The sequence below is a fragment of the Salmo salar genome, chromosome 09 (assembly GCF_965601325.2).
Source record: "Salmo salar chromosome 09, fSalSal1, whole genome shotgun sequence".
Taxonomy (NCBI): Eukaryota; Metazoa; Chordata; class Actinopteri; order Salmoniformes; family Salmonidae; genus Salmo; species Salmo salar.
This window is the reverse complement of record NC_138299.1, coordinates 52,943,847-52,969,696: the sequence shown is the minus strand read 5'-3', so window position 1 is coordinate 52,969,696 and position 25,850 is coordinate 52,943,847. Positions and strand designations below refer to the sequence as shown.

General features: G+C 44.0%; 1 protein-coding gene across 2 annotated transcripts; it reads right to left on the bottom strand.

Moving 5' to 3' along the window:
- Positions 1-206: 206 nt before the first annotated feature.
- On the bottom strand, positions 207-25,767 carry LOC106611571 (RING finger protein 145). Of its 2 annotated transcripts, none has more exons than XM_045723782.2 (12): positions 25,621-25,767; positions 24,663-24,994; positions 22,923-23,031; positions 22,187-22,278; positions 21,327-21,568; positions 13,312-13,487; positions 9,294-9,434; positions 8,679-8,861; positions 5,231-5,378; positions 5,006-5,105; positions 3,660-3,916; positions 207-1,775 (listed from the first exon to the last, which is right to left on the bottom strand). In XM_045723782.2, exons 2-12 carry the CDS (start codon positions 24,829-24,831, stop codon positions 882-884), a joined length of 2,511 nt encoding a protein of 836 aa, XP_045579738.2. In that variant the 5' UTR covers positions 24,832-24,994; positions 25,621-25,767; the 3' UTR covers positions 207-881. The 2 variants fall into 2 exon arrangements, with proteins under 2 accessions (XP_045579738.2, XP_045579739.2); XM_045723783.2 differs by having other exon boundaries at positions 25,514-25,664.
- Between the last annotated feature and the right edge of the window lie 83 nt (positions 25,768-25,850).

Sequence of the window (25,850 nt, the reverse complement as noted above, 5' to 3'; positions counted from 1 at the left end):
AAAGGTAACACACCACACCGACCAAAAAAGTTTTTTTTCCTCATAATGCATAATTTATATCCTGTTTTTAGAAGTTCATTGCCATGTTCATGATAAAATGTTTCTGCATGGCAATCATTTGAGTCACAGTTTTGGTAATTGATTAATAAAAATCACTGAGTGAGTGAGTGAGTGAGTGAGTGAGAGTAATGACACCGTAAAATAAGTCATTTGGCTCAACCAGTGTTTTTAATGTTAAAAAAACAACATCATTTTGTATCAGAAATGCAGAGAAGCTCAGTCTACAAGAGAAACATTTCATATGGTTTTCATTTGTCTTACTGAAGTTGTTGTTGAAAGTCGTTCAAAATGAGGGATCGTCCAGTGAAGATTTATTATACTGTAATGGTTTTACTTCTTTGATGTTGAATACTTGAGACCATGAATATATTCATGTTTTTACTCTTCTTTGCTTGAAATAATAGTCTGAATATTTTTTTAGGAGGTAAATTTAACAGTCAAAATGTTCACAGTTTTTGGGCCACAAACCCTGAATATGCATAGGGTACATACAAAGTGTTTCAAAATTAATATTTTACCCTGTTTTATTTTTTTTTCACTTTTGAAAATCTTATTCATCATTGACCCATACAGTAAAATACAGTATACCACCCAGCCCTAATCTATAAATTGTGTATTTCATAGATTTAATTTCTTATCTTGGGTTTTTACATGTTTGCCCCTAAATCCAATCCAATACACACACCATCAATTAAATAACTAAATAAACACATGTATTGTCGGACTGCAAGCTGAAGGGTACGACATTAGTTTTCCAACGTTGTTTCACAGAAAGAAGGCATTGGGGGAGGGGGTTTTAGTGGACTTGTTGGGGCTTCCCTTCACCACTCCGCAAAGGTACTGTTGTGATGGAATCCCTCCTCCTCCGTTCTGCTATTAGTAGAACTACTACCTAGCCTAGATCTCTGTCGCCGGGTAGATTTAACATCCCAGGGCGTGTCCAGTTCTGATTGGCTTTCATCCTTCTGTGTATGTCCATCACCTAGAGTGTGTGACCGTGGTTGTCCCGTGTGTTCATAGTTCTGTTGACTGAGATCTCCTATCCTGTTTACACTTTTAGCCCTCGAGGTCTTTCTGGTTGTTTTCCCTGACATAGGTCCACATTGGTTTTCAACTACAAGGTTGTTCTCAGTCCTGCAGTTCTGTGTAGCCTCATTCACTCTAGTGAATACTCTGCCAATCTGCTCTTTGGGAGTAGATAGAACCAATAGTTCTTTGATCGTGCAGTCAACCTCTCCACCGTTGGACCTGTTGGTAGGATGAGTTCCATCCCAAGGCTTCCCTGGACTAGGACTACCCTCAGAAGAGCCTGGGCTGACAAAGCCTACAAAGTCCCCGGTGGAACTGAAGCGGTGACCCTGGACAGGTTTCCTACGTGGGCGTCCTGTTCTGTCCTTTCTATCTAAACCACTGGTTCCCTCTCCCAGGCTCTCTGTCCCCTCCTGCTGATCTGAGGAGCCTGGGGATGGTAGGTTAGCTGGTGGCTGGTGTGTGTCGTCCCTGCCTGGAGTCTGATCTCTGGAGCCTCTCCTCTCCTCTTCCCGGCCTGGCCCGGTCCCTGTAGAGGGCGTAGGAGCAGCCTGGAAGTCTTCTGGCGGAGTGGGGCGGATGGCCTGGTGACACATGGGGCAAGTCTCCTGGACGTAGAGCCACTTACGCAGGCAGTTTCCATGGAAGAAATGTCCGCAGTACGTCAGCACGGCTGAGCTCATTTCCTGCAGAGGAAGAGATGTGTTTATTACTCAAATGAACTAACAGGAACTAACCAAACTCAAAACCCTGTCCAAGCTCTCCCAGAAATATCTTTAACCAACTCCCTGAACCAGGGCTGGTCCTGGCTGTTCTGCTGCCCCAGATAAGACAACAACAAAAAAGACGTCAAAAATAAGAATTTTCCCCAGACGTTGAAGTTACGTTATTTTATGTTCTGAATGAAAGTTGAACAGACATATTTTCCGGACGTTGAAAATACGTGTTTTCCCCAGATGTTGAAATCAGGTTCATTTTTGGTTCTGAATGACAGTTGAAACAACGTAATTTATAGAAGTCTATGTTTGGGCCAAATTAAGGCTGGCCCCGCGCATACTGGGGTGTAGCCTTACCATGTCAGCCAGCAATGGAACTTTATGAATGCCCATCCATGTGGTAGGACCCATCCATGTGGTAGGGCCCATCCATGTGGTAGGCCCCATCCATGTGGTAGGCCCCATCCATGTGGTAGGCCCCATCCATGTGGTAGACCCCATCCATGTGGTAGACCCATCCATGTGGTAGGCCCCATCCATGTGGTAGGGCCCATCCATGTGGTAGGCCCCATCCATGTGGTAGGGCCCATCCATGTGGTAGGGCCCATCCATGTGGTAGGGCCCATCCATGTGGTAGGGCCCATCCATGTGGTAGGACCCATCCATGTGGTAGGGCCCATCCATGTGGTAGGGCCCATCCATGTGGTAGGACCCATCCATGTGGTAGGACCCATCATTTGTAAAACAGGCCGTTACATTGACTGTATTAGTCCCGTTTCCTGTGACTAATCAATTTGGAGATTTAAACTCTGAATATCAGCGACCTAACTTTAACAGGAGTTATCCTGAGCCTATTTGCAATAAGAATCAATGTGTTTACACAGCAGGAAATGCAGAAAATTCTTATTTTTCGCAATGATCAGCTTGTCAAACATGTAGGGATACAAACTTGAAACCACTGATTATGATAGTTTAGCCCACGGGATGAAATTCCTGGACAGCAGTTGTGAGTGGCCCGATTGTCCATTCCATATTGTCCATTGTACTTTGACCTTGTCCTGTTTTTAGGATTTATTGGGGATATTTTTTAGTTGAATAAGCACCATTTAGGTTAGGCTATTCGATGGGAGAAACCTGCACGATGTAAAAACTCTCCGTCTCATTACAGAAAATACCACCTACTGTTTCTCTATCTGCTACATGATTTATGTTCGATAATTTTATTTTTGACTGAAAGTTGGTGAAGCGCCACAGCGATGCCTCTCTCCAACAGCACCCTGGAGAGACACGTTGGGAATGGACAAGATAAATATTTTGCTCGAGCAGCACTGCTTATCATAGGGTGGCATCAGTGCTTACCTAAAAAGCCAATATTCCACGGCTTGAGAAAAAAATTGTCATTGTTTTTGATCAGAATTATGTGAGGTTTTATGTGTTGTTGGAGGAGGAGCGTGTTGGTCACTTTAATCTCAGAAAATACCACCTTCGTCAATCTAATGAGCGGACCTGCTTTAACGAAGAAAAAAGTAACAAGAAACTATTTGGTATAAACCTGACTTATAAATTCTCTTCTTTTTTTATGGGGAGAAATTATGCATGATTGATAACATTATTGAGTTGATGGTGAATCTATTGGGGTTATTACGGTAACCTAAACATATTCACAGAACAGGTTAAAACTATTGACCAGTATAGACACCATCCCTTGACCCTGGCTGACCTGGAAGCAGATGGCCATGACCAAACATGCATAGAGATGTTTTAAATAGAACCCTATTACATTTTTAGTGCACTATTTTTGACCCAGAATAGAGTTGACATGTAGGATACATCATACAGTGTTTTATGACTGACCTGGAAGCAGATGGCACAAACGTCGTTGTGTTGCTGCAGCTGATTGGCCGTGGCCCGGGGGAGGGAGTTGATCTTCTTGGCTGCTTCCTGTCTAAGCAGGAAGCTCCTCCAGCCGGTCTGAGCTCTGAGCCACACATTGAAGTAGCAGTGTATGATGATAACTGAGGCTCCCATCCAGCTCCACTCCCCAAACAGAGATTCCCAGGTCCCGTAGGCCACCACGCAGAGGGCCACAACGAACTCCAGCACACGGTTGACTGGGGTTCACATTTACATTTTAGTCATTTAGCAGACTCTCTTACCCAGAGGGCCACAACGAACTCCAGCACGCGGCTGACTGGGATTCACATTTACATTTTAGTCATTTAGCAGACTCTCTTACCCAGAGGGCCACAACGAACTCCAGCACACGGCCGACTGGGGTTCACATTTACATTTTAGTCATTTAGCAGACTCTCTTACCCAGAGGGCCACAACGAACTCCAGCACACGGCCGACTGGGGTTCACATTTACATTTTAGTCATTTAGCAGACTCTCTTACCCAGAGGGCCTTCATCTTAACATACTGTAGCTAGGTACCAACAACCACATCTCAGTCATAGTAAGACAAACTTTCCTCAATAAAGCAGCTATTAGCAAAGTCAGAGCTAGTATAACAAAGACAAGTGTTAGGACAGGAGTCTACTGGACAGGCGGGTACAGGACAGGTAGGTACAGGACAGGTACTACAGGACAGGTAACTACAGGACAGGTGGGTACAGGACAGGTGACTACAGGACAGGTGGGTACAGGACAGGTGACTACAGGACAGGTGTACAGGACAGGTAGGTACAGGACAGGTATGTACAGGACAGGTCTGTACAGGACAGGTATGTACAGGACTGGATACTACAGGACAGGTAAATACAGGACAGGTGGGTACAGGACAGGTGGGTACAGGACAGGTGACTACAGGACAGGTGACTACAGGACAGGTGACTACAGGACAGGTGACTACAGGACAGGTGGGTACAGGACAGGTGGGTACAGGACAGGTGCGACAGGACAGGTGCCTACAGGACAGGTGCCTACAGGACAGGTGGGTACAGGACAGGCGGGTACAGGACAGGCGGGTACAGGACAGGTGGGTACAGGACAGGTAAATACAGGACAGGTGAGTATAGGACAGGTGAGTACAGGACAGGTGGGTACAGGACAGGTGGATACAGGACAGGTACTACATGGCAGGTGGGTATAGGACAGGTGACTACAGGACAGGTGAGTATAGGACAGGGGGGTACAGGACAGGTAAGTACAGGACAGGTACTACAGGACAGGTAGGTACATGACAGGTATATTGTGTTACCTGCATTGACCCAATAGATGATCTCATCCAGGCTGTCTATAGGGTCACTACAGAACAGCTCAACCATGAAGAGGAAGTAGATCAGCATGGTACCTGTCACCTAGGAGACCAGACAACGACAACAAAAGTCTAGCATTCATTTCTAGACTGTGAAAAACGTGGTTTACTTCAGAGAAACAGAGCCTACTAAGAGATAACTCCTACATTTATGTGACTGAGTCTTACCTGCAGAGAGGTGAGCATGCAGCTGGAGACCAGGATGAGGAGCCAGAAGTCCATGTGGAAGAACTGGGAGATTTTATATGCCATGTATCCTGGGAACACCAGCAGGACAAGACACATACTGAGACCTCGGAAGTGTTTCCATAGACTCCTAGAGAGAGAGAGAGAGAGAGAGAGAGAGGTAGAGAGAGGCAGAGAGAGAGAGAGAGAGAGGTAGAGAGAGAGAGAGAGAGGTAAAGAGAGAGAGGTAAAGAGAGAGAGAGGTAGAGAGAGAGGTAAAGAGAGAGAGTGAGAAAGAGCCAGCGAGAGAAAGAGAGAGAGCGGCAGCGAGAGAAAGAGAGAGAGCGGCAGCGAGAGAAAGAGAGAGAGAGGCCGCGAGAGAAAGAGAGAGAGAGGCAGCGAGAGAAAGAGGCAGCGAGAGAAAGAGAGAGAGCGGCAGCGAGAGAAAGAGAGAGAGCGGCAGCGAGAGAAAGAGAGAGAGCGGCAGCAAGAGAAAGAGAGAGAGCGGCAGCGAGAGAAAGAGAGAGCGGCAGCGAGAGAAAGAGAGAGGCAGCGAGAGAAAGAGAGAGGCAGCGAGAGAGAGAGAGGCAGCGAGAGAAAGAGAGAGAGGCAGCGAGAGAAAGAGAGGCAGAGAGAGGCAGCGAGAGAAAGGGAGAGAGAGAGGCAGCGAGAGAAAGGGAGAGGGAGAGGCAGCGAGAGAAAGAGAGAGAGAGGCAGCGAGAGAAAGAGAGATAGAGACAGCGAGAGAAAGGGAGAGAGAGAGGCAGCGAGAGAAAGGGAGAGAGAGAGGCAGCGAGAGAAAGGGAGAGAGAGAGGCAGCGAGAGAAAGAGAAAGAGAGGCAGCGAGAGAAAGAGAAAGAGAGGCAGCGAGAGAAAGAGAAAGAGAGGCAGCGAAGGAGAGAAAGAGAGAGAGAGTGAGAGTTCACCACCATAGACTCCTATAGGCACAGAGAGAGAGCGAGGAAGAACATCACTGGCCTATTACCATAACTACAAGGACAGCAACCCTGAGTTAGTATAGCATGGCACTTGCAGGGTTGTGGGTTCGATTCCCACGGGGGACCAGTACGAAAAAGTACGATGTATCACTCACTACTGCTAAATGACTAAAATGTGTGGATATTGACAGATGTCACTGTTGACAGACAGGAGTCTAGATCCACTGCCGTAGGGTCACAGGAAACGGTATAAATCTGAAACTTCCATTGAACCTGTTGGCTGTGACTAGTTGTTAGCAAAAAAATCGAATCAAACTTTATTAGTCACATGCGTCGAATACAACAAGTGTAGACCTTACTGTGAAATGATTACTTACAAGCCCTTAACCAACAGTGCAGTTCAAGAAAGAGTTAAGAAAATATTTACCAAAAAAACTAAAGTCAAAAATTATAAAAAGTAACAATAAAATAACAATAATGAGGCTATATACAGGGGGTAGGGAGTCAATGTGGAGGCTATATACAGGGGGGTACCGGTACAGAGTCAATGTGGAGGCTATATACAGGGGGTACCGGTACAGAGTCAATGTGGAGGCTATATACAGGGGGTACCGGTACAGAGTCAATGTGGAGGCTATATACAGGGGGTACCGGTACAGAGTCAATGTGGAGGCTATATACAGGGGGTACCGGTACAGAGTCAATGTGGAGGCTATATACAGGGGGTACCGGTACAGAGTCAATGTGGAGGCTATATACAGGGGGTACCGGTACTGAGTCAATGTGGAGGCTATATACAGGGGGTAGGGAGTCAATGTGGAGGCTATATACAGGGGGTAGGGAGTCAGTGTGGAGGCTATATACAGGGGGTAGGGAGTCAGTGTGGAGGCTATATACAGGGGGTACCGGTACAGAGTCAATGTGGAGGTTATATACAGGGGGTACCGGTACAGAGTCAATGTGGAGGTTATATACAGGGGGTACCGGTACAGAGTCAATGTGGAGGGTACAGTTTAGTCGAGGTAATTTGTACATGTACGTAGGGGTGAAGTGACCATGTAAATTGTCCGGTGGCCATTTGATTAAGTGTTCAGCAGTCTTACGGCTTGGGGGGTAGAATCTGTGTACAACGATACATACAATTTTGCAATTACAACGGTTTTGTTCCAGAACATGTGTGAATGTACCTGTTTCTAGACTCCCCCAGGGCCAGGATGATGGGGTTAGACTGTACCTGTTTCTAGACTCCCCCAGGGCCAGGATGATGGGGTTAGACTGTACCTGTTTCTAGACGCCCCCAGGGCCAGGATGATGGGGTTAGACTGTACCTGTTTCTAGACGCCCCCAGGGCCAGGATGATGGGGTTAGACTGTACCTGTTTCTAGACTCCCCCCAGGGCCAGGATGATGGGGTTAGACTGTACCTGTTTCTAGACTCCCCCCAGGGCCAGGATGATGGGGTTAGACTGTACCTGTTTCTAGACTCCCCCCAGGGCCAGGATGATGGGGTTAGACTATACCTGTTTCTAGACGCCCCCAGGGCCAGGATGATGGGGTTAGACTGTACCTGTTTCTAGACGCCCCCAGGGCCAGGATGATGGGGTTAGACTGTACCTGTTTCTAGACTCCCCCCAGGGTCAGGATGATGGGGTTAGACTGTACCTGTTTCTAGACGCCCCCAGGGCCAGGATGACGGGGTTAGACTGTACCTGTTTCTAGATGCCCCCAGGGCCAGGATGATGGGGTTAGACTGTACCTGTTTCTAGACTCCCCCCAGGGTCAGGATGATGGGGTTAGACTGTACCTGTTTCTAGACGCCCCCAGGGCCAGGATGACGGGGTTAGACTGTACCTGTTTCTAGATGCCCCCAGGGCCAGGATGATGGGGTTAGACTTTACCTGTTTCTAGACTCCCCCAGGGCCAGGATGATGGGGTTAGACTGTACCTGTTTCTAGACTCCCCCCAGTGCCAGGATGATGGGGTTAGACTGTACCTGTTTCTAGACGCCCCCCAGGGCCAGGATGATGGGGTTAGACTGTACCTGTTTCTAGACTCCCCCAGGGCCAGGATGATGGGGTTAGACTGTACCCGTTTCTAGACTCCCCCAGGGCCAGGATGATGGGGTTAGACTGTACCCGTTTCTAGACTCCCCCAGGGCCAGGATGATGGGGTTAGACTGTACCTGTTTCTAGACTCCCCCAGGGCCAGGATGATGGGGTTAGACTGTACCTGTTTCTAGACGCCCCCAGGGCCAGGATGATGGGGTTAGACTGTACCTGTTTCTAGATGCCCCCAGGGCCAGGATGATGGGGTTAGACTGTACCTGTTTCTAGACTCCCCCCAGGGCCAGGATGATGGGGTTAGACTGTACCTGTTTCTAGACTCCCCCCAGGGCCAGGATGATGGGGTTAGACTGTACCTGTTTCTAGACTCCCCCCAGGGTCAGGATGATGGGGTTAGACTGTACCTGTTTCTAGACGCCCCCAGGGCCAGGATGACGGGGTTAGACTGTACCTGTTTCTAGACGCCCCCAGGGCCAGGATGATGGGGTCTGTGATCTCTATCATGGACTGCAGAGTGGAGGTGACGACGATGAATAGGATGATACTGAGGAGGAAGGTGCGTTGCAGAGCCTGCATGTCTAAAAGACCCGTCTGAAGAGCCAGCAGCAGCAACGTTACACCCTCAGTCACACCTCTGGTGGGGGCAAGCGCACACACACACACACACACACACACACACACACACACACACACACACACACACACACACACACACACACACACACACACACACACACACACACACACACACACACACACACACACACACACACACACACACACACACACACTAATACTTGTAATGATGCTCCTGAGAGAAATTCAACCACATAATGAAACAGAGTAAAGAAGTATTGTTGATTCTATATTCACTCTATACCAAATGGCACCCTATTCTCTATATAGTGCACTGCAAAAGAGAATAGGGCCCTGGTCAACAGTAGTGCACTATTTAGGGAATCGGGCCCTGGTCAACAGTAGTGTACTATATAGGAAATAGGGTACCATTTGGGATGCAGTCCCAGACACCTGCCTTGTGTAACCCAACCCCCAGCTCCCAACCCACCTGTGCATGACGTTGTCATTCTGTACTGCAGTGTAGCCCCCCAGGTAGAACTTGGTGAGGTTGAGAAGCCCCAGGCCCAGGTAAGACACCACAGACGTTAGGCCCAGCAGGGAGTAGGGCGTGACACAGCACTCAGAGACACTGAGGAGAGGAGAGGAGAGGAGAGGAGAGGAGAGGACAAGACAGACAGACAGACAGACAGACAGACAGACAGACAGACAGACAGACAGACAGACAGACAGACAGACAGACAGACAGACAGACAGACAGACATGTGATCATATTTTGATCTTCTGTGCCTTCAGAAAGTATTCACACCCCTTTTACACATTTGGTTGTGTTACATAGTGGGATTAAAATGGATTCAATACATAGTGGTATTAAAATGGATTCAATACATAGTGGGATTAAAATGGATTCAATACATAGTGGGATTAAAATAGATTCAATACATAGTGGTATTAAAATGGATTCAATACATAGTGGGATTAAAATGGATTCAATACATAGTGGGATTAAAATGGATCTCATTGTCATTTCGTGTCAACAATCTACACAAAATACTCTGTAATGTCAACGTGGAAGAAAAATTCAAAACTCTTTCTGGGTAAATCTCTAAGAGCTTTGCACACCTGGATTGTACAATATTTGCACATGATTCATTTTACAATCCTTTAAACTCTGTCAAGTTGGTTGTTGATCATTGCTAGACAGCCATTTCCAAGCCGATTTAAACATGCAATATTTAACTTTTTCTGGGCGACCCGACCAAATGCACATAGAAATGTGAGTTATAGATCTGTCATTCTCATTGAAAGCGAGTCTAAGAAGCGATAGATCTGTTCTGTGTGTTATAGATCAGTCTTTATCATTGAAAGCCAGTCTAAGAAGCGGTGTAGATCTGTTCTGTGTGTTATAGATCTGTCATTCTCATTGAAAGCCAGTCTAAGAAGCGGTAGATCTGTTCTATGTACGTTATTTCTATGCTTCCCGATCTTAAATTTAGTTTTCATGTCTTTTACTTTTGGTTTTGTACACCAGCTTCAAACAGCTGAAAACTAAATATTTTTTTGGGTTAAGTAAAATATATTTCACAGCGGTTTAGATGGTACAATGATTTTCTACAACATATTAGCTTTTTTTGTCACAAACTGAAATTAGGACGAACTATATTGGAGCAATATATAACTATATTGGAACTATATTGCATCTCTACGTCAAAACTGTAACTCGGCTACTCAGGAACATTCAATGTCGTCTTGGTAACCAACTCCAGTGTAGATCTGGCCTTGTGTTTTAGGTTATTGTCCTGCTGAAAGGTGAATTTCATCTCCCAATGTCTGGTGGAAAGCAGACTGAACCAGATTTTCCTCTAGTATGTTTATGTTTATCCTTAAACTCCCTAGTCAACAAACATTAATGACATCACACTTGCTCAGACCCACATGTTCCCACAATATCAACACCTAATGTTGTTTCTAATAACTTGTAAGACTCTGCCCCATATCACTTCAGATTGTGTTACGTTGTTTCTGTCTGTAGCCAGTTTTTTTTCAATAATAAATCTGTTATGTTAATGTTTGTTGAAATGTATGCATGTAAATGTTACATTGTCTATTGTTTTTGTCTATGTATGTTTGTGTTTATTGTAAAAAAAAAAAAAAGAGTGAAATAAAATATTATAAGCAAAAAAAACTCCCTTGTCCTTGCCGATGACAAGCATACCCATAACATGATACAGCCACCACCATGCTTGAAAATATGAAGAGTGGTGCTCAGTGATGTGTTGGATTTGTCCCAAACATACAGTACACGCTTTGTTTTTTTAAATCAAAATGCATTTTTTTTGGTCAAAAATGCCTTCTGGAACATTTGAACTTTCATGTGCCTTAATAACAAACTTGTATGCTATCTGTAAATAGGAATACAATTTTTAAATTACGAGCCTAGTTGGTTTAACCACAGAAAAAGGCAGGAACCTTCCCACTAGCCATGATTGGCTGAGATAATGGGTGGGCTGGCATTGCCGAGAGATGAGTTCAGATTGGACTGCCATGTAGCACGCTTCTGTCTTTCTAACGCGGCTTTTTTAAATAAAAATGTCACATAGTACAACTGCAAAAGTGTTGCTCTCCACTTTCTGGAAGACCGAGTTTTGAAATCAGCAGAATTAGAGTATGATAGCTAAGGAGATGGAGAAAATTCTGCCGTTTGATTGTCGAAAAGTCGAAAAGAGAACACACAGAAAGTTGTTTTCATTTCAAGTTAAAGCGTACTGTTAGCTCGCTAGCTAACGTTACCTGTATGATCTGTGTAGTAATATTATTTGTATATCTCAGAGCCTAGCTAGCTAACATTGAACCTGATTGGTTTGCTACCTACAGATTCATGCAGGGTAGTAACGTTATGAGTTGGGATTTTGGTTCATTGTTTAGCTAGCCAGCTAGCTACATGTCTAAACAAAAGACTCCACTATGCAAGTAACCATTTCAATAGAATGTTCATGATGTCACTACGACAACTGTCGATTGACGTAGCTGGTAAATTTGCTCTGGCTTTTTACTCCGATTTCAGAGGACTCTCGTCTGAGTGTGCCACAGCGCAGAACAACTGACACATTTTTTTTGAACGCTGAACACCCGTTGAATACGGCCGGTGTGGGTCAACGTTGGCAAAAACAAAACTGTAATTCAATTGTTGCCAGCAGCACAGTTACAGTCACCAACGCTCTGGATAACATAAAAACAGCCTAACCAGCTCTGCTAGGGCGAGTATAATGGTCAGAGTGAGCTGTTCTCTCATTTGTGTCTGGAAGTACATAGCTAGCAAGCTAGCCAACGTTAGCTTGGGTGCTTGACTACCGTTGTTAGGTCAGAACTCTCGGATCAACCCCTACTACTAGGCCAGAGCATCCAGTGACTGCCTGGCAGTGTGCGCTCTGAACGCTCCGAGAGCGAAATGCTCCGAATTTACAAACGGACAATCTGACAACGTTCTGAATTTATGAACGCCCAGAGCGCACTCTGGCACTCCAGATTGAATTTACGAACACACCCGTAGAATAAACCAGCCTTTAGTCTTGGTTGTTTAGTACATGGCATCCGATGTGAATCATTAAAGAGATGGGTGTTGCTAAAGCTTAAGAGGGTGTGAATGATGCTGAATGGGTGTAGACAAAGAAGAGCTCTCCTGTAGGTGTACCAAAACATTCAAGGGCCATTTTCTGAAAAGTGAGTTTACAAGTGCATCAACTTTCAAAGCAGAATTACTTTCCCATTTTTCCTCAACTGTAGTGTCTGATATAGCATTTTCTAGCTCCGAGTCTCTACTTTTATCCAATGGAAGAAACACAATATAAAATGTTGCTACATAAGAATGAATCGTGCCGGTCAGTCACATTTTTACTCCTGAACTTATTTAGGCTTGCCATAACAAAGGGGTTGAATACTTATTCACTCAAAGACATTTCAACTTTTCATTTTTCATAAAATTTGTATACATTTCTAAAAACATAATTCCATTTTGACATTCTGGGGTATTGTGTGTAGACCAGTGACAAAACATCTCAATTTAATACATTTTAAATTCTGGGTGTAACACAACAAAAATGTAGAAAAAAGTTAAGGGGTATGAATACTTTCTGAAGGCAATGTAGATACACATATTGGTATCATGGATCTACAGGAGACTCAATACACATTTCTACCCAGAATATGAGTGGTTGAGTTAGTGTACCAGAGAATTACATGTATCTCTAATGACTGTCCCAGTCAGGGGAAGTCTACAGAGACCATGGTGGTGGATGAGGAAACACAGCAGCCTTAGGTTTTAGGTCTAGCGTCATAAATGTATCAAGGGTTGCAGCTTTCCCAAAATTTCCAGTTGGAGGATTCCTTGAATTTTCTGCTTATTGCCTTCTGATTCTAGGAATCTTCCAACCAGGATTTCTGGAAAACCTGTGAATGTTGGGAAAGTTAGCTGAATTATGTAACCTTACATGTATCTCTATGGAGTGTACCTTGTAAGGAGGAAGAACAGCACCCCCTCATGGCTGCCTGTTGTATTGTTGGTCACAGAGTAAGAGCACAGCTGGACCACAAACAGCACAGACCAGAACACACTGAACAGCACTGGCACTGCAAACTGATTCCAAAGGGAGATAGTCACCGCCAGGAGTCTATACAGCTCTATCACCTGAGAGAGAGACATGGAGACAGAGAGAGAGAGACAGAGAGAAAGAGAGATAAAGAGAGGGAGACAGAGAGAGACAGAGAGAGAGACAAAGAGAGAGAGAGACAGAGAGAGAGAGAGAAAGAGAGAGAAACATAGAGAGACATAGAGAGAGAGACAGAGAGAGAGATAAAGAGAGGGATAAAGAGAGAGAGATATAGAGATAAAGAGAGGGATAAAGAGAGAGAGATACAGAAAGAGACAGAGAGACAGAGACAGAGAGAGAGAGAGAGAGAGAGAGAGAGAGAGAGAGAGAGAGAGGGAGAGAGAGAGAAAGAGAGGGATCAAATACAAATCGTAAAATCAACTATTAAGGACGACCAGAACCCACTGGATTCTCCAATTACATTGGATGAACTAAATGAGAAAAAACCAACCCTCCAACCCAAAAAGGCCTGTGGTGTTGATGGTAAACAAAATTAAATGATAAAATATACCGACCTTAAATTCCAATTGGCTATACTTAAACTCTTTAACATCATCCTCAGCTGGCATCTTCCCCAATATTTGGAACCAAGGACTGATCACCCCAATCCACAAAAATGGAGACAAATTTGACCCCAATAACTACCGGGGGATCTGCGTCAACAGCAACCTTGGAAAATCCTCTGCATTATCATTAACAGCAGACTCATACATTCCTCAGTGAAAACAATATACCGTAAATTCCGGACTATAAGCCGCAACTTTTTTCCCAGGCTTTGAACCTCGCGGCTTAAACAATGACGCGGCTAATATATGGATTTTTCCCGCTTTCAAATTTTTTTTTCTCCAAAAACCACATTCTGTGACGTGCTCAGTTTTTTGGCGGCATGAAGCTTTCATTAGACCAATGAAATTTCCGAACGGGTTAAGGTCAAACAACTTTTTTGTTTACTGTTTAGATTAAATCGAGCGCTCTCAAACTTCCCATCATTCTGATTACGGTAGTCATTTTGTCACACTCATCATGGCAAAGACATGGAGAAATGCATATGATGCAGCTTTCAAGTTGAAGGCGATTGATCTGGCTGTTGGAAAAGGAAATAGAGCTGCTGCACGGGAGCTTGGTCTTAATGAGTGAATGATAAAACGTTGGAAACAGCAGCGTGAGGAATTGACTCAGTGCAAAAAGACAACTAAAGCTAACTGCTAATTTTGTATTTTTTGTTACAAGCCGTGTTTCGTTAAAGCCTATTTATTTTTGTTACAAGCCGTGTTTCGTTAAAGCCCATTTATTTTTGTTACAAGCCGTGTTTCGTTAAAGCCTGAGTAAAGTTCATTTGTTTCAATGTACCGGTAGGCACCTGCGGCTTATAGACATGTGAGGCTTATTTATGTTCAAAATAATACTTTTTTTTTTAATTCAGTGGATGTGGCTTATATTCAGTTGCGCTTAATAGTCTGGAAATTACGGTACTGAGCAAATGTCAAATAGGCTTTTTACCAAATTACCGTACGACAGACCACGTATTCACCCTGCACACCCTAATTGACAAACAAACAAACCAAAACAAAGGCGAAGTCTTCTCATGCTTTGTTGATTTCCAAAAAGCTTTTGACTGAATTTGTCATGAGGATTTGCTATACAAATTGATGGAAAGTGGTGTTGGGGGGGAAAAACATACAATATTATAAAATCCATGTACACAAACAACAAGTGTGCGGTTAAAATTGGCAAAAAACACACACATTTCTTTCCACAGGGCCAGGGAATGAGACAGGGATGCAGCTTAAGCCCCCCCCCCCCCTCTTCAACATACAGTACCAGTCAAAAGTGAGACTATTATTTGTATTTCAACAGGACAATGACCCAACACACCTCCAGGCTGTGTAAGGGCTATTTCACCAAGAAAGAAAGTGATGGAGTGCTGCATCAGATGCCCTGGCGTCCACAACCCACCCGACCTCAACCCACCCGACCTTTGCCTTAACTCAGCTCACTGGTCACGATTACAACACCCACCCGTAGCACGTGCTCCAGCAGGTATATCTCACTGGTCATCCCCAAAGACAACACCTCCTTTGGCCGCCTTTCCTTCCAGTTCTCTGCTGCCAATGACTGGAACAAATTGCAAAAATCACTGAAGCTGGAGACTTATATTTCCCTCACTAACTTTAAACATCAGTTATCTGAGCAGCTAACCGATCGCTGCAGCTGTACATAGTCCATCTGTAAATAGCCCACACAATCTACCTACCTCATCCCCATATTGTTTTTATGTATTTTGCTGCTCTTTTGCACACCAGTATCACTACTTACACACCATCATCTGCTCATCTATCACTCCAGTGTTAATTTGCTAAATTGTAATTACTTTGCTACTATGGCCTATTTATTGCCTTACCTCCTCACGCCATTTGCACACACTGTATATAGACTTTCTTTTTTTCTATTGTGTTATTTGTACGATATTTGTACGCTTGTTTACTCCATGTGTAACACTGTGTTGTTGTTTGTGTCGCACTGCTTTGCTTTATCCTGGCCAGGTGCAGTTGTAAATGAGAACTTGTTCTCAACTAGCCTACCTGGTTAAATAAAGGTGAAATGAAAATAAAATTGAGATGGTTTGGGATGAGTTGGCCCGCAGAGTGAAGGAAAAGCAGCCAACAAGTGCTCAGCATATGTGGGAACTCTTTCAAGACTGTTGGAAAAGCATTCCAGGTGAAGCTGGTTGAGAGAATGCCAAGTGTGAGCAAAGCTGTCATCAAGGCAAAGGGTGGCTACTTTGAAGAAACACTTTTTTTGGTTCAATCACCACCTTCCGGAGACACCTGAAACCCCACCTCTTTAAGGAATACCTAGGATAGGATAAAGTAATCCTTCTAACCCCCCCCCCCCTTAAAAGATTTAGATGCACTATTGTAAAGTGGTTGTTCCACTGGATATCATAAGGTGAATGCACCAATTTGTAAGTCGCTCTGGATAAGAGCGTCTGCTAAATGACTTAAATGTAATGTAAATGTAAATGTTCCTACATGATTCCATATGTGTTATTTCATAGTTTTGATGTCTTCACTATTACTCTACAATGTAGAGTAATAGTGAAGAAGGCCTATAGGTTCACCTCTATAGGTGAACCACTGAAGGCCAATAGGTTCACCACTGAAGGCCTATAGGTTCACCACTGAAGGCCTATAGGTTCACCACTGAAGGCCTATAGGTTCACCACTGAAGGCCTATAGGTTCACCACTGAAGGTCTATAGGTTCACCACTGGAGGTCCATAGGTTCACCACTGGAGGTCTATAGGTTCACCACTGAAGGTCTATAGGTTCACCACTGAAGGTCTATAGGTTCACCACTGAAGGCCTATAGGTTCACCACTGAAGGCCTATAGGTTCACCACTGAAGGCCTATAGGTTCACCACTGAAGGTCTATAGGTTCACCACTGAAGGCCTATTGGTTCACCACTGAAGGTCTATAGGTTTACCACTGAAGGCCTATTGGTTCACCACTGAAGGTCTATAGGTTCACACACTGGAGGTCTATAGGTTCACACACTGGAGGTCTATAGGTTCACCACTGAAGGTCTATAGGTTCACACACTGAAGGTCTATAGGGTCACACACTGAAGGTCTATAGGTTCACCACTGAAGGTCTATAGGTTCACCACTGAAGGCCTATAGGTTCACTGACACAAGACCGAGTAGAGATGTATCGGACACACGATATTGAGGTCTCGTACCACAACACTGAAGACAAAGAAATAATGAATGCTGATGACTTAGTGATCTTGTCACCAACAGAACAGGGGCTACAACAAAGCCTGTCCTAACTAGAACAGTATTGTAAGGACTGGGCACTATCCATTAATATGATGAGAAAACTAAGTGATGATCTTTCAGAAACAGTCCAGATCTCAGGAAAGTAGATACTATACCATTTTACCCTCGGAGGAACAACCCTGGAACAACCCTGGAAGAAACAACCCTGGAAGGAACAACCCTGGAAGAAACAACCCTGGAAGAAACAACCCTGGAAGAAACAACCCTGGAAGAAACAACCCTGAAACACACTACTAACATTACCAGTCAGACTAGAAACAACCCTGGTTTTGTTATATACAGTTGAAGTCTGAAGTTTACATACATTTAGGTTGGAGTCATTAAAACTAATTTTTCAACCACTCCACAAATTTCTTGTTAACAAACTATAGTTTTTGGAAAGTCGGTTAGGACATCTACTTTGTGCATGACACAAGTCATTTTTCCAACAATTGTTTACAGACAGATTATTTCACTTATAATTCACTGTATCACAATTCCAGTGGGTCAGAAGTTTACATACACTAAGTTGACTGTGCCTTTAAACAGCTTGGAAAATTCCAGAAAATTATGTCATGGCTTTAGAAGCTTCTGATAGGCTAATTAACATAATTTGAGTCAATTGGGGGTGTACCTGTGGATGTATTTCAAGGCCTACCTTCAAACTCAGTGTCTCTTTGCTTGACATCATGGGAAAATTGAAAGAAATCAGCCAAGACCTCAGAAAAAAAATTGTAGACCTCCACAAGTCTGGTTCGTACTTGGGAGCAATTTCCAAACGCCTGAAGGTACCACGTTCATCTGTACAAACAATAGTACGCAAGTATAAACATCATGGGACCACGCAACTCTCATACTGCTCAGGAAGGAGACGCGTTCTGTCTCCTAGAGATGAACGTACTTTGGTGCGAAAAGTGCAAATCAATCCCAGAACAACAGCAAAGGACTTTGTGAAGATGCTGTAGGAAACAGGTACAAAAGTATCTATATCCACAGTAAAACGAGTCCTATATCGATATAACCTGAAAGGCCGCTCAACAAGGAAGAAGCCACTGCTCCAAAACCGGCATAAAAAAAGCCAGACTACGGTTTGCAACTGCACATGGGGACAAAGATCGTACTTTTTGGAGAAATGTCTTCTGGTCTGATGAAAAAAAATAGAATTGTAAACTTCCGACTTCAACTGTATATATACTTTTTTGTACTATATGTTTGTTGCTCAAACAGTTTTCATTTATGTAATACTTCACATACAGTTCATTTGGAAAGTATTCAGACCCCTTGACTTTTTCCACATTTTGTTACGTTACAGATTTATTCTAAAACGGATTAAATTAAAATAAATTCTCATCAATCTACACACAATACCCCATAATGACAAAAAAATAAATGTTTTGCAAATGTATTAATAATTTAAAAAAACTGAAATATCACATCTTTATAAGTATTCAGACCCTTTACTCAGTACTTTTTTTTAAGCACCTTTGGCAGTGATTACAGCCTCCGGTCTTCTTGGGTATGACGCTACAAGCTTGGCACACCTGTATTTGGGGAGTCTCTCCCATTCCTCTCTGCAGATTGTCTCAAGCTCTGTCAGGTTGGATTGGGAGCGTTGCTGCACTGCTGTTTTCAGGTCTCTCCAAAGATGTTGTGGTGGCTAATTTCTGTATTACCAAATGAGGAGAGTTACAAACTTCACACACCAGTCAGAGTTATACTTAAACTACATCTTTAACAATAAGAGCTTTGCATTAGCACTTGACTTTCAACGATTCGCCATTTCTAATGACCCTTTGAGTGTTGAACACAATTGCTACTGAGATCTTTTATAGCAAAGATCCACCCCCCCTTTGACATGACAAACCACAGATATTTAGGAACTGTTCACAAAGAAAGACTGTTTACTTTAGAGAGGAGTATCTACAGCCAGATAGCATTCGCTATAAATTATCATTCAGTTTGGTCCCTAAAACGAGGTTTCTAATCTCGTTCCTCGTACTTCATAGTACAAAAACACCAACTCATCCAATGGCATAACTCAATTGTCAACTCTAGATACTCCCATATCAAGTAAACCCCCTCCTGACTCCACTCCTGGACAAGCTCACTGAGGGGAGTGACTTGCGCACAGACATTGTGGAGACAAGTAATTGGTTCCTCATTAATCACGCCATCCCTTCACATGGTTTAGAATAGGTAAAGACACATTCACATATGAAGACAATGTTCCATTCTGTCCTCTTCCCTTTCTGATATTCCGCATAGCACCAGGGATATGTGAAAGACAAGCCTGACCTCTCCCCTCTCTGGGCCCCAAGTGACTGAGCCCCAGCTGAGGGAAGAAGTGCAACTGCCAACACCAGAGTCCAAAGGGATACATTCTAATAACAAGTATATCACATAAGCATATTATGCAGATAAGACATGTTAATTATCTATGTTACCCAACTAATTCTGATTCATCCGCCACAATGTTCGATCGGGTTCAAGTCTGGCTGGGCCACTCAAGGACATTCAGAGACTTGTCCCGAACCCACTCCTGCGTTGTCTTGGCTGTGTGCTTAGGGTTGTTGTCCTGTTGGAAGGTGAACCTTCGCCCCAGTCTGAGGTCCTGAGCGCTCTGGAGCAAGTTTTCATCAAGGATCTCTCTGTACTTTGCTCCGTTCATCTTTCCCAGGATACTGACTAGTCTCCCAGTCCCTGCCGCTGAAAAACATCCCCACAGCATGATGCTGCCACCACCATGCTTCACCGTAGTGATGGTGTCAGGTTTCCTCCAGACGCGACACTTGGCATTCAGGCCAGATAGTTCAATCTTGGTTTCCTCAGACCAGAGAATCTTGTTTCTCATGGTCTGAGAGTCTTTAGGTGCCTTTTGGCAAACTCCATGCGGGCTGTCATGTGCCTTTTACTGAGGAGTGGCTTCCGTCTGGCCACTCTACCATAAAGGCCTGATTGGTGGAGTGCTGCAGAGATGGTTGTCCTTCTGGAAGGTTCTCCCATCTCTACAGAGGAACTCTGGAGCTCTGTCAGAGTGACCATCGGGTTCTTGGTCACCTCCCTCACCATGGCCCTTCTCTCCCGATTGCTTAGTTTGCACTGTCAACTGTGGGACCTTCTATAGACAGGTGTGTGCCTTTCCAAATCATGTCCAATCAATTGAATTTACCACAGGTGGACTTCAATCAAGTTGTAGAAACATCTCAAGGATGATCAATAGAAACAGGATGCACCTGAGCTCAATTTCAAGGCTCATATCAAAGGGTCTGAATACTTATGTAAATAAGGTATTGGTTTTTAATTTTTAATACATTTGCTAAAATTTCTAAAAACCTGTTTTCGCTTTGTCATTATGGGGTATTATGTGTAGATTGCTGAGGATTTTTTTTATTTCTTTTAATCCATTTTAGAATAAGGTTGTAACATAACAAAATGTGTAAAAAGTCAAGGGGTATGAATACTTTGTGAAGGCACTGTACATTGAGAGAGAGAGAGAGAGAGAGAGAGAGAGAGAGAGAGAGAGAGAGAGAGAGAGAGAGAGAGAGAGAGAGAGAGAGAGAGAGAGAGAGAGGAGACAGAGAGAGAGAGAGAGAAACAGATAGGTAGAGAGAGAAACAGAGAGAGAGAGCGAGAGGAATAACGCGAGTGGGTTAGTAAGAGAGAGAGAAACAGAAGGAGAGGATATCACTGTGGTGAATGGGTTACAGAGAAACAGATAGGTAGAGAGAGAAACAGATAGGTAGAGAGAGAAACAGATAGGTAGAGAGAGAAACAGATAGGTAGAGAGAGAAACAAATAGGTAGAGAGAGAGAAACAAATAGGTAGAGAGAGAGAAACAAATAGGTAGAGAGAGAGAAACAGATAGGTAGAGAGAGAGAAACAGATAGGTAGAGAGAGAGAAACAGATAGGTAGAGAGAGAGAAACAGATAGGTAGAGAGAGAGAAACAGATAGGTAGAGAGAGAGAAACAGATAGGTAGAGAGAGAAACAGATAGGTAGAGAGAGAGAAACAGAAGGAGAGGATCTCACTGTGGTGAATGGGTTACAGTACGGTACCTCCAGTTGAAGCAGCTCAGAGTAGGCTGCCCTGGCCAGCCGGTACGGCACGAACAGATTGGACAGGAGGAACATGGCCACACCTATTCCAGTCAGGACCGTGGAGAAGGAGTTGACCAAAAGCAGGGTGTCGTGGGGCATGGCACAGAGACGGGCCAATAGGGGCAGAAGGTGGGCAGAGAACAGCCACACCTTCCTGGTCTTCATGAGGAAGGCACACAACGTACTCAATATGACCTGACCTACACACAGAGGGGCACATAAACACAAACCAACGAGGGAGAGAGCGAGAGAGAGAGAGAGAGAGAGAGAGAGAGAGAGAGAGATACAGAGACGGAGAGAGAGACAGAGAGAGACAGAGAGAGAGAGACAGAGAGAGAGACAGAGAGAGAGACAGAGAGAGAGAGAGACAGAGAGATACAGAGAGATACAGAGACACAGAAACAGATTTAAAAAATGGCTATATTATGGTTTGTACAGTGAGTTAGCCAGTCATAACTATTGGAAAACAAAGGGATATAGTGCAAGTGTGTGTGTCTTACTAGTCAGGGAAGAGACAAAGAGGTTGAAGGCCTGAGAGTCAGTGTGTCTTACTAGTCAGGGAAGAGACAAAGTGGTTGAAGGCCTGAGAGTCAGTGTGTCTTACTAGTCAGGGAAGAGACAAAGAGGTTGAAGGCCTGAGAGTCAGTGTGTGTCTTACTAGTCAGGGAAGAGACAAAGAGGTTGAAGGCCTGAGAGTCAGTGTGTCTTACTAGTCAGGGAAGAGACAAAGTGGTTGAAGGCCTGAGAGTCAGTGTGTGTCTTACTAGTCAGGGAAGAGACAAAGCGGTTGAAGGCCTGAGAGTCAGTGTGTGACTTACTAGTCAGGGAAGAGACAAAGCGGTTGAAGGCCTGAGAGTCGAGGTACAGGGCTCCATCATACCCATACTGCACCTCTCCATGGACATAGTCCCTGTGGAAAACACATCAACGATCACTCACCATGTCAACAACAGCAAGGGGAAAACATCTTTCATATCTGGTTTTATAAAGATGGACAACGAGGAAAAAGACGTACGGACTGTCATAGAAGATGTCACACTCCGTATAGCTATAGAAAATCTATTTGCATTCTGGGAAGTGTAGTTGTTCTCATAAGATTGACCCAAGACGTACAGACTGTCATAGAAGATGTCACACTCCGTACAGCTATAGAAAATCTATTTGCATTCTGGGAAGTGTAGTTATTCTCATAAGATTGACCCAAGACGTACAGACTGTCATAGAAGATGTCACACTCCGTATAGCTATAGAAAATCTATTTGCATTCTGGGAAGTGTAGTTGTTCTCATAAGATTGACCCAAGACGTACAGACTGTCATAGAAGTTGTCACACTCCGTACAGCTATAGAAAATCTATTTGCATTGTGGCGTGTCTGGGAAGAACTGTGAAATTATAACAGGAGTGTTAGCTGTTAGTCCTCAGTAAACGTCAGCCATTTTGAGGTTTTGTGATTAACTAGTCTCTCCTAATAACAGCCTTAGCTGATTTTATTCTGTGTTGCTGAAATCTATCTTCATGGTTTTATGGCAATGTCTGAAAGTGTAGACACTCACTTGGAGATGTGGTGTCCAACGTAAAAGAGCAGAGTGGTGAGGATGTGGAGGTAGAGCTTGATGATGTGTCTCAATGGTAAAACCAACACCACCGCGTTGATCACATGACCTGGAGGAGGACAGAGACAACAGCACTGATAGTGGTATTCACACACACACACACACACACACACACACACACACACACACACACACACACACACACACACACACACCCCCATACACAACACACACACACACCCATACACACACACACACACCCATACACACACACACACACCCATACACAACACACACAACACACACACACACCCACCCATACACACAACACACCCATACACAACACACATGCACACCCACCCATACACACCCACCCATCCATACACACACACACCCACCCATACACACCCACCCATCCATACACACACACACACCCATACACCCACCCATCCATACACACACACACCCATACACACCCATCCATACACACACACACACACCCATACACAACACACACACACATACACACACAACACACACACACACCCATACACAACACACACACACACCCATACACAACACACACACCCATACACAACACACACACACGCACACACCCACCCATACACGCACACACACACACACCCATACACAACACACATGCACACCCACCAATACACACCCACCCATACACACCCACCCACCCATCCATACACACACACACACACACCCATACACACACACACCCATACACAACACACACGCACACCCATACACAACACACCCACCCATACACACACACGCACACCCACCCACCCATACACACACCCATACACACACCCATACACACACAGGTGGGTATAATTTGTGGAACGTTCCAAAAACGTTGTAAAATACAAGGTTGCCAACAAGCAACGCATACAAAGTAGCATGATCAATTCACCTAGCTAACTAGCTGCCGAATAGGCATCAACTCACCACGTAGCTTATTCTTAATGTTTGTCCACAGGCTACCAGACTGAGAAGACATTTTTCGGGAATAAACGTTGATGAGTGAAAAACTTAATGAAATGGCCCACTCTCGACCCAGTATTTTATTCTGCCGGCTATACAACTTTTCCACAGGGTCTTCAACTGCGTTGTTTGTTGGCTACCTTGCTATTTACAAAGTTTTTGGAACAGATTCCTGTTGGAACATTCCAACAACAACAAAACATGTGCAACGTTGCAAAACGTTTTGCCACATTTGGCTTGCAACGCCAGGATAGAGGGTTGGATTCCCGAGACCACGCATACGTAAAATGGATGCACACATGACTAAGTTGCTTTGGATAAAAGAGTCTGCTAAATGGCATATATTACTACCAACAGAAAATGTTTCTCAACAAAACTAGAGTTTCCATTGGGCAAATTCAGGTATGTCCCTCCCTGTTTTGTTCCACTTGGTTCTGTTTAGTTGCTAGTGAATACAGCCCTGGTATCCTCTACAGTGAAATGGTGTGTTTCAGGAAAGATAACACAAATGGTTAAAGTCACGTTGGAGAAATCTGTGATGATATGGTAATGGTTCTGTCTCAAATGGCACCCTATTTCCTATATAGTGCATTACTGTTGACCAGGGCCCTATTCCCTATATAGTACACTACTGTTGACCAGGGCCCTATTCCCTATATAGTGCACTACTTCTGAACAGAGCCCTAGGGTGCTATTTGGGACATAGATGACATGTTTGAATGTTACCTAGGTAATACAGGTTCCAGATAATATATTTGTATTTGAAGAGCATGTCTTCGTTCTTCGCCCTGAGGTGCTCTGTGAAGCTATCAATGTCACATTTATAGAGCAAGTCCAGTACCAGGATGCATGGCACCCTCAGAACAATGTTGGCAACGTCTTCCAAACGAGGCATCTTGAGATAAATTAGTCCCCTTTTGGCGTGGTAGAAAAATGTTGGTGAGCAGAATGCTTTTGTCACATGGTTAGATCCATGGATGCTCTCCTAGATGAGTAGGAAGAGAGGCAGGTAGATGTCTGTCCATCTGACTGGTCCCTCTTAATGATCGGTTATTCACCTGCCCACACACACACACACACACACACACACACACACACACACACACACACACAATACCATTGACATTTACTGACATGATCAACACCAAAGTTGACAACAACAAAATAAAACTATCAATCTGTCTACCAATGACCGCCGTCCTACTGGTGAAATATATTAGTTGGCTTTTTAAAGGCGACGGTCTTGTTTTCTGCCACAAGTATCCACATTACATAATGGGACTATTGACATTGAGGGTGTACAACCCGAAGTGACCCTTGATAAGTTAACTGCATTTACGTTATACGTTCCTTAGTATGCCAAGGTTGTCAGCCAACTACATCTCAACTGTTTGGGGTCTATTTATGTTGGAGGACAACAGCTAAACCACAGCATTTTAAATTGTAGCTAGCTAGAACCAGATGTTATTAGAACATGCTAAGACGCTAGCATTCTTAGCTAGCGACATTTGATTCTGATATCACGATTCTGTCATAGTGGCAACATTTCAACAACAAACCAAAAACAATTGGTGTACCGGTTGTAGAAACCACGAACGATATCCAAACGAAACGCATAAGATATCGTAAATGAAGCTAATAATATCCTTCTGGCAGTATGTTGTAAATGAAAATGGACAGTTACCTAGCTAGAGTTGTTATGGTTTTCTAAACCGTCGCTTGCGTTGCCATTTCCGGATAATACGTCATTTCGCCGACGATGCAGTAGTTTGCAGCAATGAGATTTTTTAAAAACATTTTTACTAAATTAGATGTCTCACTTTTAACATTAAAAGTCAATCATTGAAGTAAAGCTATAATCAAATAAGACAACCTCCGAAATCGGAATAAAATATAAATAAAATAATGCAACAA

Excerpts from the sequence above, each read along its gene's own strand:
- LOC106611571 (XM_045723782.2), bottom strand. The coding sequence starts at position 24,831 with ATGCCTCGTTTGGAAGACGTTGCCAACATTGTTCTGAGGGTGCCATGC. Across the intron at positions 5,106-5,230 it reads GCATGCTCACCTCTCTGCAG|GTGACAGGTACCATGCTGAT; the intron begins GTAAGACTCAGT and ends CTGGTCTCCTAG. Across the intron at positions 3,917-5,005 it reads CATCTATTGGGTCAATGCAG|TCAACCGTGTGCTGGAGTTC; the intron begins GTAACACAATAT and ends TGTGAACCCCAG.